This window comes from Dendropsophus ebraccatus, chromosome 12 (genome assembly GCF_027789765.1).
Source record: "Dendropsophus ebraccatus isolate aDenEbr1 chromosome 12, aDenEbr1.pat, whole genome shotgun sequence".
NCBI classification, from domain to species: Eukaryota; Metazoa; Chordata; class Amphibia; order Anura; family Hylidae; genus Dendropsophus; species Dendropsophus ebraccatus.
In genome coordinates this window covers 51737119-51752143 of record NC_091465.1, presented here as the reverse complement: position 1 = coordinate 51752143, position 15025 = coordinate 51737119, and the positions used below count along the sequence as shown (strand labels likewise).

General features: G+C 45.2%; 1 protein-coding gene across 3 annotated transcripts in view; it reads right to left on the bottom strand.

Moving 5' to 3' along the window:
• PPP6R1 (protein phosphatase 6 regulatory subunit 1) overlaps positions 1 to 14794 on the bottom strand; it is a 49768-nt gene extending 34974 nt beyond the window's left edge. The window contains exons 1-2 of one of the 3 annotated variants that reach the window (XM_069948385.1): positions 14516 to 14794; positions 1733 to 1965 (exon numbers count right to left, since the gene is read on the bottom strand). In XM_069948385.1, coding sequence (XP_069804486.1) covers positions 1733 to 1959 — 227 coding nt within the window. In that variant the 5' untranslated portion in view covers positions 1960 to 1965; positions 14516 to 14794. Of the gene's footprint in view, positions 1 to 1732; positions 1966 to 14255; positions 14277 to 14515 lie in introns of those variants that run through there. The other 2 variants (XM_069948387.1, XM_069948386.1) reach the window with 2 other exon arrangements.
• Between the last annotated feature and the right edge of the window lie 231 nt (positions 14795 to 15025).

Sequence of the window (15025 nt, the reverse complement as noted above, 5' to 3'; positions counted from 1 at the left end):
TGGGGGGAGATCTGTGCTGTTCTCTTTCTGGATGCTGGATGACTGTATATGAGCAGCAATGTAATATGAAGATATCCTGTGTAATATAGAGGAGGAGAAGACATAAGTAGTGTAGCAGTAACCTCTGTCCTCAGTCTGGTGTTTTCTCTCTGGGAGAAGATTGTGTGTTTTTCTTCAGTGTTCTATGGCTGCAGCTGTGTGTGTGTGTGTGTGTGTGTGTGTGTGTGTGTGTGTGTGTGTGTGTGTGTGTGTGTGTGCACTATGCCTGCAGCAGGCTGTGTGTATGTGTGCTATTGCCGCAGCAAGCCAAGTGTGTGTAGTGCGCTATGGCAGCAGCAAGCTGTGTGTGTGTGTACTATAGATGCAGCAGGCTGTGTGAATGTGTGTGTATGCTATGGCTGCAGCAGGGGTGGGGTGTGTTTGTGTGTGTTATTGTGTTCCCCCACAGTGACCTTCTATATCACAGTGTGACCTCTATATCATTATGTGTGACCCCTCTCTCTATCACTATGTGTGACCTCTATATTACAGGTATCTGGCATTGTTAGCAGTGTTTCTGTGTGTATGGTGAATATTTAGTTAGAAACATAGAAGATTGTCAGCAGGAAAAGATCACCTGCTCCATCTAGTCTAGTTGTGAGTAGTTTAGGACATGGAGGCTGGAGACTGGCTGCATCCACTGCACACACAGGAGAATCTGCTTTATATACAGTATTCCTTTATTTACTCAGAAGTCTCCCCAGGATCATTTAGGACATTAGGGAGAAGCTGCTGAGCCAGTGTGATAAATAACTCCCTCGGTATATGACTGGCCATTTATGAAGGAGCAGGAGTCTGAGTCGGGAGTTGGTCCTTATAAAATTCAAGAGTCGGAGTTGGAGTCGAAGCTGCGGCTTACAGACTCCACAGCCCTGGTTGGTGAAACCCTTGCAGCCATATGTTTATAGCTGTTTATGGACCACATTAAAGTTAATAGGATCTAAAGGGAACCGCAGGTATTATCTAGTGCAGGGGTCTCAAATACACGGCTCCCATCGACCATCTTGTGTAGGTCAACCTCAAATCCTTGTACATGCGGGCCATTTACCAGCCACATTTTTAGACATCTGATAAAGCTATAAGATCACTTTTCTTACAGGCAGGATTACAATGAAAGGTAATGTCTCAGAGCATGCCCAGAATATTCTCTTATAGAAGACAAGCATATTTAGTCTAGTCTATCGATCACGTGCACCATGGAGCTGTTGTAAAGCATCTCTCTATATGCAGTTAAAAGCTCAAGCAACATGGCTGCTCCCATAAGAAAATAGATTAAAAAAAATGTACAATTAGAAAATAACAAAATAGATAGATGCTCTATAGATTAGATCTGCATTTGATCTGTTTTGTTTAGAATTTGTTCATTACCTGGATGTCCAGGAAATCAGAGAAGTCAGAAAGTTACTATAATAATTTGCTTACATTTCTTAAATTAGAATCAAAACTTAACTATTACTAATTATACTTATCGGCATAACTGCTAAATATATATATTTATATATTTTTTTCCACCTCAATCAGCTGACTGAAGGGGTTATGGACCCTTTTTCACTCAGAGCTCTGAACATATACCTGGTACTGTAGATCATCCCACAGGAGTGAATCAATATAAAGTTCATGGAAAAATGGCGGAAATCTATAAGCATGGGTAAATAAATCAATATGTGATTATTAAGATGTAAGCCATGCTTACTTATAGCGCAGCTTTTCATCCATGTCACTGGGCGGCTCCTGGGTAATGCAGGTGACAAGTTCTTCCATGTGCTGTGGTTGGATGAGGAATTCAACAAGCTTGCGATTGACTACTTTGCACTCTTGAAGCACATCTTCCTCATCGAGCAGCTCAAAGAGAGTAACATTCTCCCTCTCCAGCAGTGTGTCCACGTGCGAACTTGTGTGTAGGTCAAATTTCCAAAACATGTCTCACTGCAAAATAGAAACATTTCTTATTGTTACACTTATACAGGGTATCAACTACTTCATAAGGCGGCTAGAAAATGCAGAAGCTATTGTAACCACAGAAACTTCTGAAAAGAAAAAACAAAACACTAATTAACCAATTGCTGGATAGGATCTTGACACAGGAAACAAATACACATGTATGCAAGACAGACCTATAGCCCCTATTCCACGGGTCGTTTAAAGTAGCAATATCGTTCGTATTCGGCCGATATCAGCCGCTACGAACGATATTCGTCCCGTGGAATAGAGTGCAACGATCAGCCGACATCGTTCATGTCGGCTGATCGTTGCAGTCGCTTGTTTTTCAACATGTTGAAAAACAAGCGACTGATATAGCAGCGATCTGCTGCCGTCGCTCCGTTGAATAGGAGCATCGGCAGCAGACGCTGCTATATCCTATGGGCTGCCCGGACGATCAGCGATCCCCCAGGCAGCCCCCCCCGCAGCTCCCCGCCGCCCCCTCCCGCTCGCTGCAGCCGCGTTGAATAGCGGCGGCAGCGAACGGGGAACGAGGAGCAAACGAGCGCTAATAGCGCTCGTTTGCTCCTCCAAACGACTCGTGGAATAGGGGCATATGGCTATTTATACAGAGGTCAATACATATAAAGACACCAACATTTAAAGGGAACCAATCACACAAAAATTGGCTATAAAGCTAAGGAAATGTGCTGGTAGATCAGCTAGCACGCTTCCTAACCATCCCCCTGTCCCCTCCGTCCCCTGTACATAGAGCCCGCAAAGTTAGTTTATTAGTCTCCCGGGCTCTATGCAAATTACCATGTAATTAGTCACGGTGGGCGGGCGGCTTCTTCAAGTAGTCACGGTGGGCGGGTTTCTTCTTCAAGTAGTCCGTGTCCTGGGCCGGCTCCGGCGCTGTAATCACGCCCCTCTGGGCGCGTGTAGAAAGCGCTGCATAGTGACGTCATTAGGGGGGCCGGCATTGCACGTCGACCTGGCCGACAACTTTACTAAGCTGCGCATGCTCAGTACTGTGGGTGAAGCCGCTGCTGTACTACGCCGCGCAGGCGCAGTACCGCAGCGTCCTCTCCGGCTGCACTGCGCATGCGCAGCTTAGTGAAAACGTCGGCCAGGCTGACGTGCAATGCCGGCCCCCCCCTAATGACGTCACTATGCGGCGCTTTCTACACACGCCCAGAGGGGCGTGATTACAGTGCCGGAGCCGGCCCAGGACACAGACTACTTGAAGACACCCGTCCACTGTGACTACTTGAAGAAGCCGCCCACCCACCGTGACTACTTACATGGTAATTTGCAGAGCCTGGGAGACTAATAAACCAACTTTCCCACCCTCTTCATCATTAGGAATGCTCCAGGCAGATTATCTCCATTCAGCTGTGTGAATAATGAACATGGCCTGGATTGTTAAGACACCTGTGCAATGTTCAGCATTGAGAAAATGTTCCAGTGGCATTCCTAATGATGAAGAGGGTGGGGAGGAGGGACAGAAGGGTGATGCAAGGTTAAGGCACAGATACTCCCGTTTGGCACGGGGCTGCAAGTTTAAAAGTAGTTTTTTAGTACAATAACTGCATCACCTGCCGAACGGACCCCAGGACAGATCTTGGATTAAAACAGCTATCCGAAGGTACAAGTGGTTTGGGGGGGGGGTCCCCCCGGGTCAGATTGTGGGTACAGAGTCACTTTAACCCCCGTGGTCCGGTGCATACATTACCAAGTCCACACTCCGGCTTGCTTCAGGGGCTCCCGGTGTCTCCCAGTGATCAGCCAATCAGTGCGCTGCCCCGCCATGGGATGTCCAGACGCCTGGAGAAGCAGAGAGCCCCTGAAGCAAGACTGAGCATGGACCCAGTAATGTATAAACCACACCACAGGGGCTGACTTACACATACTTGCAGCAGGATCACAATTTTCATTGAAGTGACAGTGAAGGATCCACAGTGAATTTCGCTGCAATTTACACGTTACATGTTAACAGATGTCTGCTCGGACATATACACACACACACATATATATATATATATATATATATATATATATATATATATATGAAACCGTTTTGAAAAGACCACCCAAAATTGCATTAAAAAGTAGCTTTTTTTACAGGGCAGTCTTCTCAAAGACAAGAGGTCTCCCTGTGTGCACTCACAATAAGGCTGATCTCAACGATGAAACTAGTAACAGGGCAAAATAGCTGCAATAGTCACAAGGTTACAGAGGATCTGTTGTCTCTCCTGACATATCCATACTAGTAAAAATACAAACTCTGGAGAGTCTTCTCTAACTATGCTGTGCCATTCTCATGTTATTTCTCATAGAAAAAGTATTAATAAATGGACAACTGGTCGCTTCGTTCTACTTATTAGGGCTGGGTTTACACCCGCATTAGGGACCTCCATTGCAGATGCAATAAAAAAAATACAGCATGCACCCAATGACAAGGCAAAACTGGGGCTTTTTTAGAGGGGCAAATGGGAGGTGTCAATCAATTGTGCCGCCGTTAAAATTCATCCTCATTGGTCGTACATCACCAGTACACAGGGCGATGTACGGCCAATAGTATTTTTATTAATGTCACAAAAAGATCCAATCAGTCAATGAACAAGCCTAATCTGGTTGAAAACCTCAATAATTGCATCCGGACATTGCCAGACAATGCATGGACAAAACACTCTGGCAACTGGCTGCTACCATCCATAGATGTCCTAGCAGACGGGAGTAAGAGAAACAGATGGATTCAGGAGCATCTTTTCTTTGAATCCATTTTCTTCTCATATTCCTTCTCCCTCATAACAGAACACTTTACCCTTTCTGACTCTTTTAACCTGTATTGTGTGTTTTATATCATGTCATTTTCACAATAACTATTGGAAGCCAACCAACAACAATGGCAGACACCACAGACGGGAAGAGGAAGTGAGAAGCTGCCGGGGTAGCATGAGGACATACCACTATATAAAAGTACCCACAAACCAATAATAAAACACAAGCCAGAAGTTAAAAACGGTTTTACCTGCCAACACCTAAAATACCCTAAGGCACAGTTTATTAGAACCAAGAAAACACTGGCTCTCGCACTGTGTGAATGGCATTTCATTCACTACAAAAGCACATCTGGCTACTACAGCAAGTTACCTAGGCAGTCACATAAGGGATTAGTGGGGTCCAACATAAGGGACCCTCGCATCCTGTCTGCAAAGCGGGGACTGGTTAAGGCATCCATGCCAGGTAATGTAATAGCTTTTGTGGTTACAAATCCTTCTAAGGACAGATGAGATATTCAACAAAATGTAAGAACCTGGTGGCCTAGATGGATGCATGGAGTGCTCACACTTTCAACCACGCTCATTCAGTTCCTGTACATGAATCTCAGGAGTCACGCACAATGCCAAGCGTGGCTATAATGCGATACCGCCTGCCATCATGAGACCCTGGAGGACACTCTGCTGCCTGTAAAAGGGAATCTGTCAGCTGCAATTCACATAGAAAAATAGAAAAAGACCACTGGGTCCATCTAGTCTGCTCTTATAGTATAGTAATTCATTTCTTAGGATAGATATGTTTATCCAGGGCATGTTTACATTCTATTATTGTAGATTTACCATCCACAACTGCTGGAAGTTAGGTTCAAGTATCTACTACTCTTATATACTTTTCCTGATCCAAACTGCTGACGCTGACACTAGCCGATAAGGTTAGGAGACACGTTACCTTTTGTATGTCCATCTGTGCTTCCACAGCATAGAAAAATGCTAACAGTGTCAGCAATTTGGCACATGAAATGCAGCTGACTGATTCTCTTTAAAGGGGAACTCCAGGTAGAGGTTAAAAAAATGAAACTTCTGCAGAAGCATTTAGCATTACTTACCTATCTATCCCAGTTTTGAAACTACCAAAAATCCATTTGTTTGGGGGGGTTTTGTTCTATATTGTATATTACAGTTCCCAGAATGCAGTACTGGTTCCAGAATGCATTGTTTTCCCTCAGTTGTCCATCACAGTCCTCCACCCTGCCCAAATCTGTTCAAGAACATCTAGGCTGTGTTCACACATTGCAGTTCCATAGTGTTACTGAATTATTTGCAGTACTTTATCATTTCATTGCTGTCCCACCCACACATGAGCACGCTGTATTCTCTAACTGTAATGCTGATTTTTCATTTCCACGCACATATGATCAAGCATCTTTTTCTTCACGTGCTTCTTTCCCTTCCCCCCCCCCCCCCCAGGTGGGATTGGCAGTGCCGGCTCTGATTCTCTCTGCCGTTTAGCATCATTTTTGTGAATAGGCTGCAGTACTGCAATAAAACTCGAACATGTGTGAACACAGCCCTAATGTCACTGCAGACTTCTGCACAATCAGTGAAGTTGTGCTGTCTGCATCTCAGCAAACACACACAATGTGAGACAGAGGCATGGAAGATTTGTCTCCTAAGGGGGGAGAGAAGAAGGAGCAGGAGACAATGTGGATTGGCACAGAGGCCATTTTTCTTCACTTCCTATATTTTTATTAGCTACCAGTGTGGCAGAACCACACAGATATGGTAATACATTGTACAGACACTTCTATATAACTTTTAATAGAAAACAAGTTTTCCTTATGTGGAGTTCCCCTTTAAGCAGAGTAACTGAATAATGGGACTGTGTTATGTGTAATGGCGGCAGCCAATCACTGGCCTCACTGATTACATGCCATACAGGCTATGGGTGTGTTCCCACAAACAGATTTATCTGACAGATTATTGAAGCCTAAGGGTACTATTACACGGGCTGACAACGGCGCGATCATTTTAGTAAACAAGCGCTGATCTGCTAGATCGGCACTCGTTTCCTAGACCTATTAGATGGCCCAATAATCCGGCAGTAAGGGCTGCATGTACATTGTTAGCGATGTCCATGCAGCCCTTGCCCAAACACCTGGCACCTTACATCCCCCCGCTACCGGTCTTCTCTCCTGTGCGCCATAGCTTCCCAATCTGTGACAGGCTGCTCAGACACTGCTGCCGCTAGCACCGGCAGGCAGTGGAGCACAAGAGAAAAGACAGGGAGCAGGGAGAGGTAAGGTGTCAGGTGTTTGGAGAATCGTGAGCCGGGCATCGCTATTTCACGTAGCAATGCGTGGTCGGGGCCTACGATTTTAGGTCCAAAACTAAATTAACGAGCATCACTATCATTGTCACTATTACATGAAGCGATAATCACTGGATCGGCTTGATTCCGCCGATTATCACTGTGTAATAGGGCCCTTAGCCAGGAACAGACTATAAACAGAGAACAGGTCATAAAGGAAAGATTCAGATTACTCCTCTTTTCAAATCCATTCCTGGCTTTAGCTTCAATAATCTGTCAGATAAATCTGTCTGTGTAAACCCACCATTACATAATCACTCACAACAGTGATTGGCTGTAGAGGTCACATAAATCCATGAAAAATACAGTGTTTTTGAGCGTGCATGGACCCACTAAAGTTACAAATGCCAATACTATATCCCTCTTCTTGTCCATAATCTGAGAAAAAGATATTCTAGCATTTACAGAAGTGGTTTGAGTACAACATACCTTTGGTCATGTGAACCCAGAGGCCTACATAATGCAATTACACAAGTGACACCATCATAGAACACCTAATTCAGGTTTGAAACTAGCATACAGCATTTTACTGAACAAAACAACAAAGAGCAGAGAGTGGATAACAGCAACCAAGGAGAGAGAAAACAGTGACCAGGCTTCTACTGGTATTCTGTACTAGACGCTGCTGACTACAACCATAATACTGCTCTCTCTCTGTGCTAGCTTGTATACTCTGGAGACTCCTGATCCTTCTTATGGCCAGGTTACTAAAAAGTCAGACATAAATAAAAAATAACCAAAAATGTTGGGCATCAGCTGTGATTTCTAGGTATCTAGGCTACTTGGTGAGACATGCTTTCATTTTTTGTACCGACTTTCACAAACATATTTAAAAAGCCAAACATATTAAACTCATAGGGGGAGATTTATCAAAGGGTGTAAAATTTAGACTGGAGCAAACTGAGCACAGCAACCAATCACAGCTCAGCTTTAAAGTGACTCTGTACCCACAATCTGACCCCCCCAAACCACTTGTACCTTCGGGTAGCTGCTTTTAATCCAAGATCTGTCCTGGGGTCCGTTCGGCAGCTGATGCAGTTATTGTGCTAAAAAACTACTTTTAAAATGGGAGCCCCGTGCCAAATGGGAGTATCTGTGCCCTAACTTTGCACCACCCCTGCGTCCCTCTTCCCCAAACTCTTTATCATTAGGAATGCCACTAGAACATTCTCTCCATGCTGAACATTTGCACAGGTGTCTTAACGATCCAGCCCATGTTCAGTATTCACACAGCTGATGAAATGGAGACAATCTGCCTGGAGCATTCCTAATGATGAGGAGGGCGGGGAGGAGGGACAGAGAGGTTGTGCCGGCCTAATGCATACACAATGTAGACCACTCCCGTAGGGCATGGGGCTGCCAGTTTAAAAGTTGTTTTTTAGCACAATAACTGCATCTTGGATTAAAAGCACCCATCCGAAGGTACAAGTGGTTTTGGGGGGGGGGGGGGGCAGATTGTGGGTACAGAGTCGCTATAAGCTCTAGTGAAAGGAAAGAGGAGCTGTGATTAGTGGCTGTGGGCACTTGGCTCCATAAAAACTGAAAATGGCTACAAAAATGTGACCCAAGTTGTTTTGATACTAACCAGGTAAAAAAGTAAGAAATCCCTCAACTTTACCGACTTATACTGGAGGTATGACCATTACTGATGCTGGTTTAAAGGGGTTATCCAAGGCTACAACAACATGGACACTTTTTTTTTCCAGAGACATCACTATTCTTGTCTATATGCCTTTAAATATTACATGTGACCTGTACAGTGTTTGTAAAAGGAAACTCATTTCAGATGTAAGGTCCTGGCAGATCACTGTCATTACATACAGGCAGCGGTCTAAACGACCGCTGCGTGTATGTAAATCTGCCGGCCGCTTAACCCCTTCTGATGCCGGCCGTCCGCCTCCCGCTCTGTATACATTACCTCTCCTCGCTGCACAGGGTCCCGGCGTCCTGCTCTCACCCCCGGCCAATCAGTGTTTTGCCCAGCCGCAGCCACTGATAGGCCGGGCGGGAGAGCAGGACGCCGGGACCCCGTGGAGCGAGGACAGGTAATGTATACAGAGAGGAGCGAGCGGCATCAGAAGGGGTTAAGCAGCCGACAAATTTACATACACGCAGCGGTCGTTCAGACCACTGCGTGTATGTAATGCAGCGTTCTGCCAGGACCTAGCCAACTTGCAGCGTTATTAACGCTGCAAGTCGGTAGGTGTGAAGGCACCCTAAAAGAATATTTTTCAGCCACAGATAGAAGACTCATCCTAACGTAAAAGTGCTCCAAACAAAGTCACTGAATGTCTGGGGCTCACCAACACAATCCTGCCACAACGCTAACTGGCAGCAAGAGACAGAAAAAGGCCAAACCTCTGTGCAGCTTTTTTGCCCTCAGTGCAGCGACTTGAGCTAAAACCATCAGTAATATCAGATTGTTTTTCAGGGAAGTGCTGCCTGACAACCCAATATAAAAGGCTGTACGTAATCTCACATGACTCAGCTGTTCAGCTCAAAGGTGGGTTGGCACTGCCAGGAGGGAAGGCATATAGGGCTTGGCAACAACAACATACTGGTTCAGGCTGCAGTATTAACCAGATATCACTTAAATACATCTAGTTGGAGAACTCCCTTAAATAGTGTGTGACTGTACAAACTTTGTTCTCCCACAGTTATTCATGAACAGATTTCATTTTTTTACCCTACAACTTACAATATTTAGGAACTCACACACAGATATGAGTTATTGTTTAAAAGTAAAACCAACTCTGGATATAAAAAAACCTGTGGGTAACAGTGATCTAATGTGGGTGTAAACACACAGGGCTACTGCTCACTGAGTGGGAAGAAGCAGCCCACAAGACAACATAGCTACCACAAATACGGACAGGCATCCCAAGCTAAACAGGTCAGCTTTAGGCCACGTTCCCACTTTGGGACCATATCAGGCAAAGGTGGCCATTTCATTATATAGAAAGCCGCTTATAAACCATATAGGGCTGGTCAATATGGCCAAAAAATTTAATTTAGTTAGTTTTTCGATTCTCAATTGTCTCTCTTTTTTTGGCCAATTATGATGGGTGTAGTAGTAAAGGCATATTGGATGAGCGGTGGAGTAATAGTAGAAGTAGGCAGCAATCACAGCCAGCAGCGATCACGTGGGTGAGGGTGTGCAGTCCCGCTCTTACCTGCAAGAGAAGCAGCTTGCCTGGAGCGCCACTGCCCCCCCCCCCCCCCAACAGGTCAGAGGACACTTTTTTTTTTAATATAGTTCATGATTTAAAAAAAATAAATAAATAATCGATTTACAAATTCTTGGCAAATTAAACAAATTAATTTGATTTATCACCCAGCCCTAAAAAATTATCATCTTTATTCATTGCCATCTATATAACATGACAGCCACCTATTCAAAGGCATTTGGCAGATGAGAGGTGGAATCTTATTGGTTGTTAGGAGCAACTGATTAATTTTTGTCAATTTTCAAAATAATCTGGGAGAAGTGCACAGTATCTCACTCTCCGTCTCGCAGCGATCTCCATTCAGTCAGCCCCATTATAAGTCTATGGTGCCCCTGGACAGAGATTACTAACAGCAAGGAAGTAAAGCATGCTGCTCCCCACTTTCTTCTGATCGGTGAGGGTGACTAACAAAAAAAAATAAAAAATAGAGCAAACAATTATTTTGACTGTAGCGGGTAACAATGCATCAGATATCAGAGGTGCTGCATGCCAGGAGGGGAGTGAAGTTACTACTCCCCACCATTGTGTCAGTAAAAAGGGGATTACCAGTGAACTATTACCTGCTACAACCAGAATTGTTCGTTCTCTTAATCAGGAAAGTACTGAATAGCAGAAATATGGCATAGTGGGAGAGTATACAGGTGTCCAGTCACCAAGTAATAGCTAATAGCCAAGTAATAGCTAGTGAATATAATAACAAAACACCTGATCTCAGTGACTACAACTGTGTGGTCCCACTAGGAGTGTTCCTATAGGACAAAATGATCACTTACCTACAGGATGATCATTAAAGGGACAAAACTGAAAGGGCAATGTTTCCTGAAATGAATTGAGTAAAGAGCCACAGTGCGGCCAGGGCTCTATTAATCTCTATGGGGCTTCTGAACACTGCCCGGCTCAGTACAGCAATGTTTAGAAGCCCCACAGAGAATAAGGCGCTGCCTGCGCAAGCACTGTGGGCTCCATTTATTCAGGTTTACAATTTCCCTCTGCACGGGTGATCATTGGGACCCCACCAATCAGCTTGTTGTCCCAAAACCCGTGGATAGGGGATAACCGTATGAGTTGGGAATACCCCTTTTATCATCTACTTGTTCATCTGGGCAGGCAGCTTTAATGGTTGATCACCCACATACTGTACAGGACTAACTAGCACCAGAACTCACACTTTCTGGCAGTACAGTTTTCTAGAGGAGTAATAACATTTTCAACCAGAATGTCTTTTATGAAGGATCTATGACAAGTGTCACTGGACTGGGGTTCCTCAGTAGTAATGTTTACACACTTGGTAATGGATGAGTAATCTTCTCAGCAGTTTACCACTCCTATTTGCCAGATTTTTCCTTTGGTCTGTTGCAGTCAATGATTATGTACACACGGGCCTAGGCCATTGTGAAGAGGGATTCTACCATTGTATAACTGATAATTATTGTGTGACATTAGGAAACTGGGCAACAAATCCTAACACTGCTGAGTACAGCCGAGAATTACGCAGCAAACAGTTAGAAAGGCTGCACCGCAGACACAGTGCTCACACGTAATATATCATCCATCAGGATGACCTGGGACATTGTGCTTTCTGTAAGCCACATTACATGGCAGTATAACTGGCAGCTTCTGCATATGTATACAGCAGTGTCCTTGTGCCACAACAGGTTCAATAACCTGAGCTCACAGCCTCATAGGAATCATTACATTGGGAGGTCACTAAACCTGCAATCTGGTCAAGGCACCAAGAGTGTAATACACTGACCTAGCTGCACTGTCCTACAGCTATTAAAGACACCAAAGATCAGCAATTCATCCTATGGCTTTCCAGCTGTTAAAGGGGTACTCCAGCGAAAATCTTCTATTAAATCTACTGGTTTCAAATATTATAAAGGCTTCACTTCCTGGATAAAATGGTAATGTCACGACCCGACTCGCAGAGCTGTGCGGGCTGTGGCTGCTTGATAGGATGATGGCAGAGGGATGCTCAGTGTCCCCCTGCCATCATCCCCTCCAGCAGCCACAGCCCGCACAGCTCTGGGAGTCGGGTCGTGACATCACCATTTTATCCAGGAAGTGAAGCCTTGATGCAGTAATAAGTGCGGGGAAAAAATGCACTTTATTAGCATTTCCCGTAATAAGTGTATATTGGGGATTTGTATAACCTTTGGGGGGCAATACAATACAGTGGTACCTTGGTTTAAGAGTATCTTGGTTTAAAAGCGTTATGGTTTAAGAGCTCACAGTTTTTCAAAATTGTGACTTGGATTAAGAGCATTGCTTTGGTTTAAGAGCTCCCTGTACTGGGTGGGAGGGGGAGTGGGGGAGGGGCATGGTCTGCATAGGGTGGTCTACAGCCCTGTACTCTGACCCAGGAAGTCTCCCTCACCTTCCAAATCATAGCAGATCCACTTCAGGCTGGGGCTTGCATCAGGGGACAGGACTGTGGAGGTAATCTCTGCATAGCAGTAACCCCTCTCTCCCCGGACAGAGAGTGCTGCTTGTATGTGCCCCCATCTGCCCTGCTCATTCCTTCATGCTCCCTGCAGTCTCTGTCAGCCCTTGTGTTTCCCATCCTCTCCATTACTGTACAGTAACTTATAATATCACATATTCTGCTGTTTCTAAATGTTTGCTTAATTATTTTTACATTTTATTCAGAATAATAATCAGTATTTTTGGGGTGTGGAACCAATTGTCTGCATTTCTATGATTTCTTATGGGAAAATTTGCTTTGGTTTAAGAGTGGATTTGGATTACAAGCGCGGTCCCGGAACCAATTATGCTCGTAATTCAAGGCACCACTGTACTTAAATAAAAATTTTCACCAGACTTCTCCTTCAAGATGGCCACACATCTAATAGCTATTGACCAATCTTTCATGAATTCTTGAGAGGGGAGCACTTAGCCATTGCCATACAGCTCATCTTGTGGTGGCCTATCATTCTGAGAACAAAAGGATGGGACAGATAAATACAAACATCCTTGTCAGAGGACCCCATACAGTTTGGTGTGGCTTAAGCACTCAACTGACTAAAGGGGTCTCAGTGCTTCAATGAGTGTGGCACAACCTCTTTACGGTTTATCAGGCAAAGCATCCTATATTTTCAGTGGCTGTGCCTGGTACTGCAGCCCTCAGCAGCTCTGCCCCATTTAAAGTGTACCTGTTGTTATAAATTTCAAAATCTAAACGAAAAGTAGATGTGATGTAAAGCCAGTTTGCAATTTACATTAATAATAAATAATTTTTTTTTTAGTTATCATGGAGAACACGGCACTTCCTGTTTTTTGACTTTTTGTTCTCAAAGAGTCAGAAAACAGGAAGTCCTGTGTATGCCAGGCCATCTGAACCCTCACAGAGAGAAGGCAGTCATGTGACTGATGGACATATTGAGCTGTTTAGTCTATTTTTTTTAACCAGCACTGGACCTGGATTTCTGGTAAGTTCAGCTTTGTTTTACAGCATGATAACAAAATAAAATAATGACTGTATATTGCAAACTTGCTTTATATCACATCTACTGTTGTTTTAGATTTTGAAAGTTATAACAACAGTGACACTTTAAGTGGACGCAATACAAGACACCGCAACTGCGCCTGTTAAATAACAAAAAGGATGCGGCACAGGCCAAAACACAAACCCCCTTAATCTGATCAGTAAGGGACGCTGGAGGTCAGACTTCCACTGATTTCTGAAGTAATGGAAAACCCCCTTTAAGAAAAAAATATATGTGAAACCTGATTCTCACTTTTATTTTAAAATTAATCATAGGTATAGGTGACACTGACACCACACACAGTTATCTGTCAATCCACTGACAGGTCACATGACAGTCATCAACCCACCCACCTCACTCCAACCATAATGGTGAATCTCACAAGACTACAACTCCCACCACTGTCCAGGCATGATGGGAATTATAGTCTTACTTCAGTTAGTGTAGAGAAACATGTCTGCCCCCAGACACACGGCCCCCCGGACAGCTCCTCCTGGCAGTACGGGGGGGGGGGGCTATGCGGTGACACATGCAGGCGCAGGCGCGGGGCACTGTGGGCAATAACGTGTCTCAGGCCGCAGCGTTGCTAGGCGATACGCAGCAGAGGCGGACGGGGCGGAAGGGGTTAACCGCCTGCTAGAACATGAGAGAGGTGGCGGTGCACGCGTGAGGCCCGGGTGTGCAGACACTCACCGTGTGGCGGCTCTCCCGGGATACTGGACGTACAGGCGGCCGCAGCGCCGGAGGGCCGGTCCTCCTTTCCCAGGTGTGGGAGTACAGGAGACGGGATGGGACAAGCGCACAGACCCGGCTGTCGCTGCTGTCACAGGGGGGTAGGCAATCTCTGGAAGGACGGCAGCAGCGGAAAGAGCTGACTCTTCCGCTTCCGCTCACAAGGACCGCTGGTGGGAGGAGGGGGGTTCCGGTGTGCCTCACTGCGACCGGCCTGCTGGTGGCGCTGTGTAAAAATTGAGACGCTTAGGGGGCGCCTTGAAACTTTTTTGGGCGGTGCGATGCGCCAAACTCGCCAGGAGAAGGCGGGGAATGGGCGGGGCTTCTGTAAACTGTGGGCGGGAAAATGGAACGGCGTTCTCCAGTCACTGGAGGGGTGGTGCCAAGATCGATCACGTGGTCTGGTCTGCGTCACCTCAGTCACTCATAACAGGAAGACATTGTTACCTCGTCTATAGGAATGATCGTGTA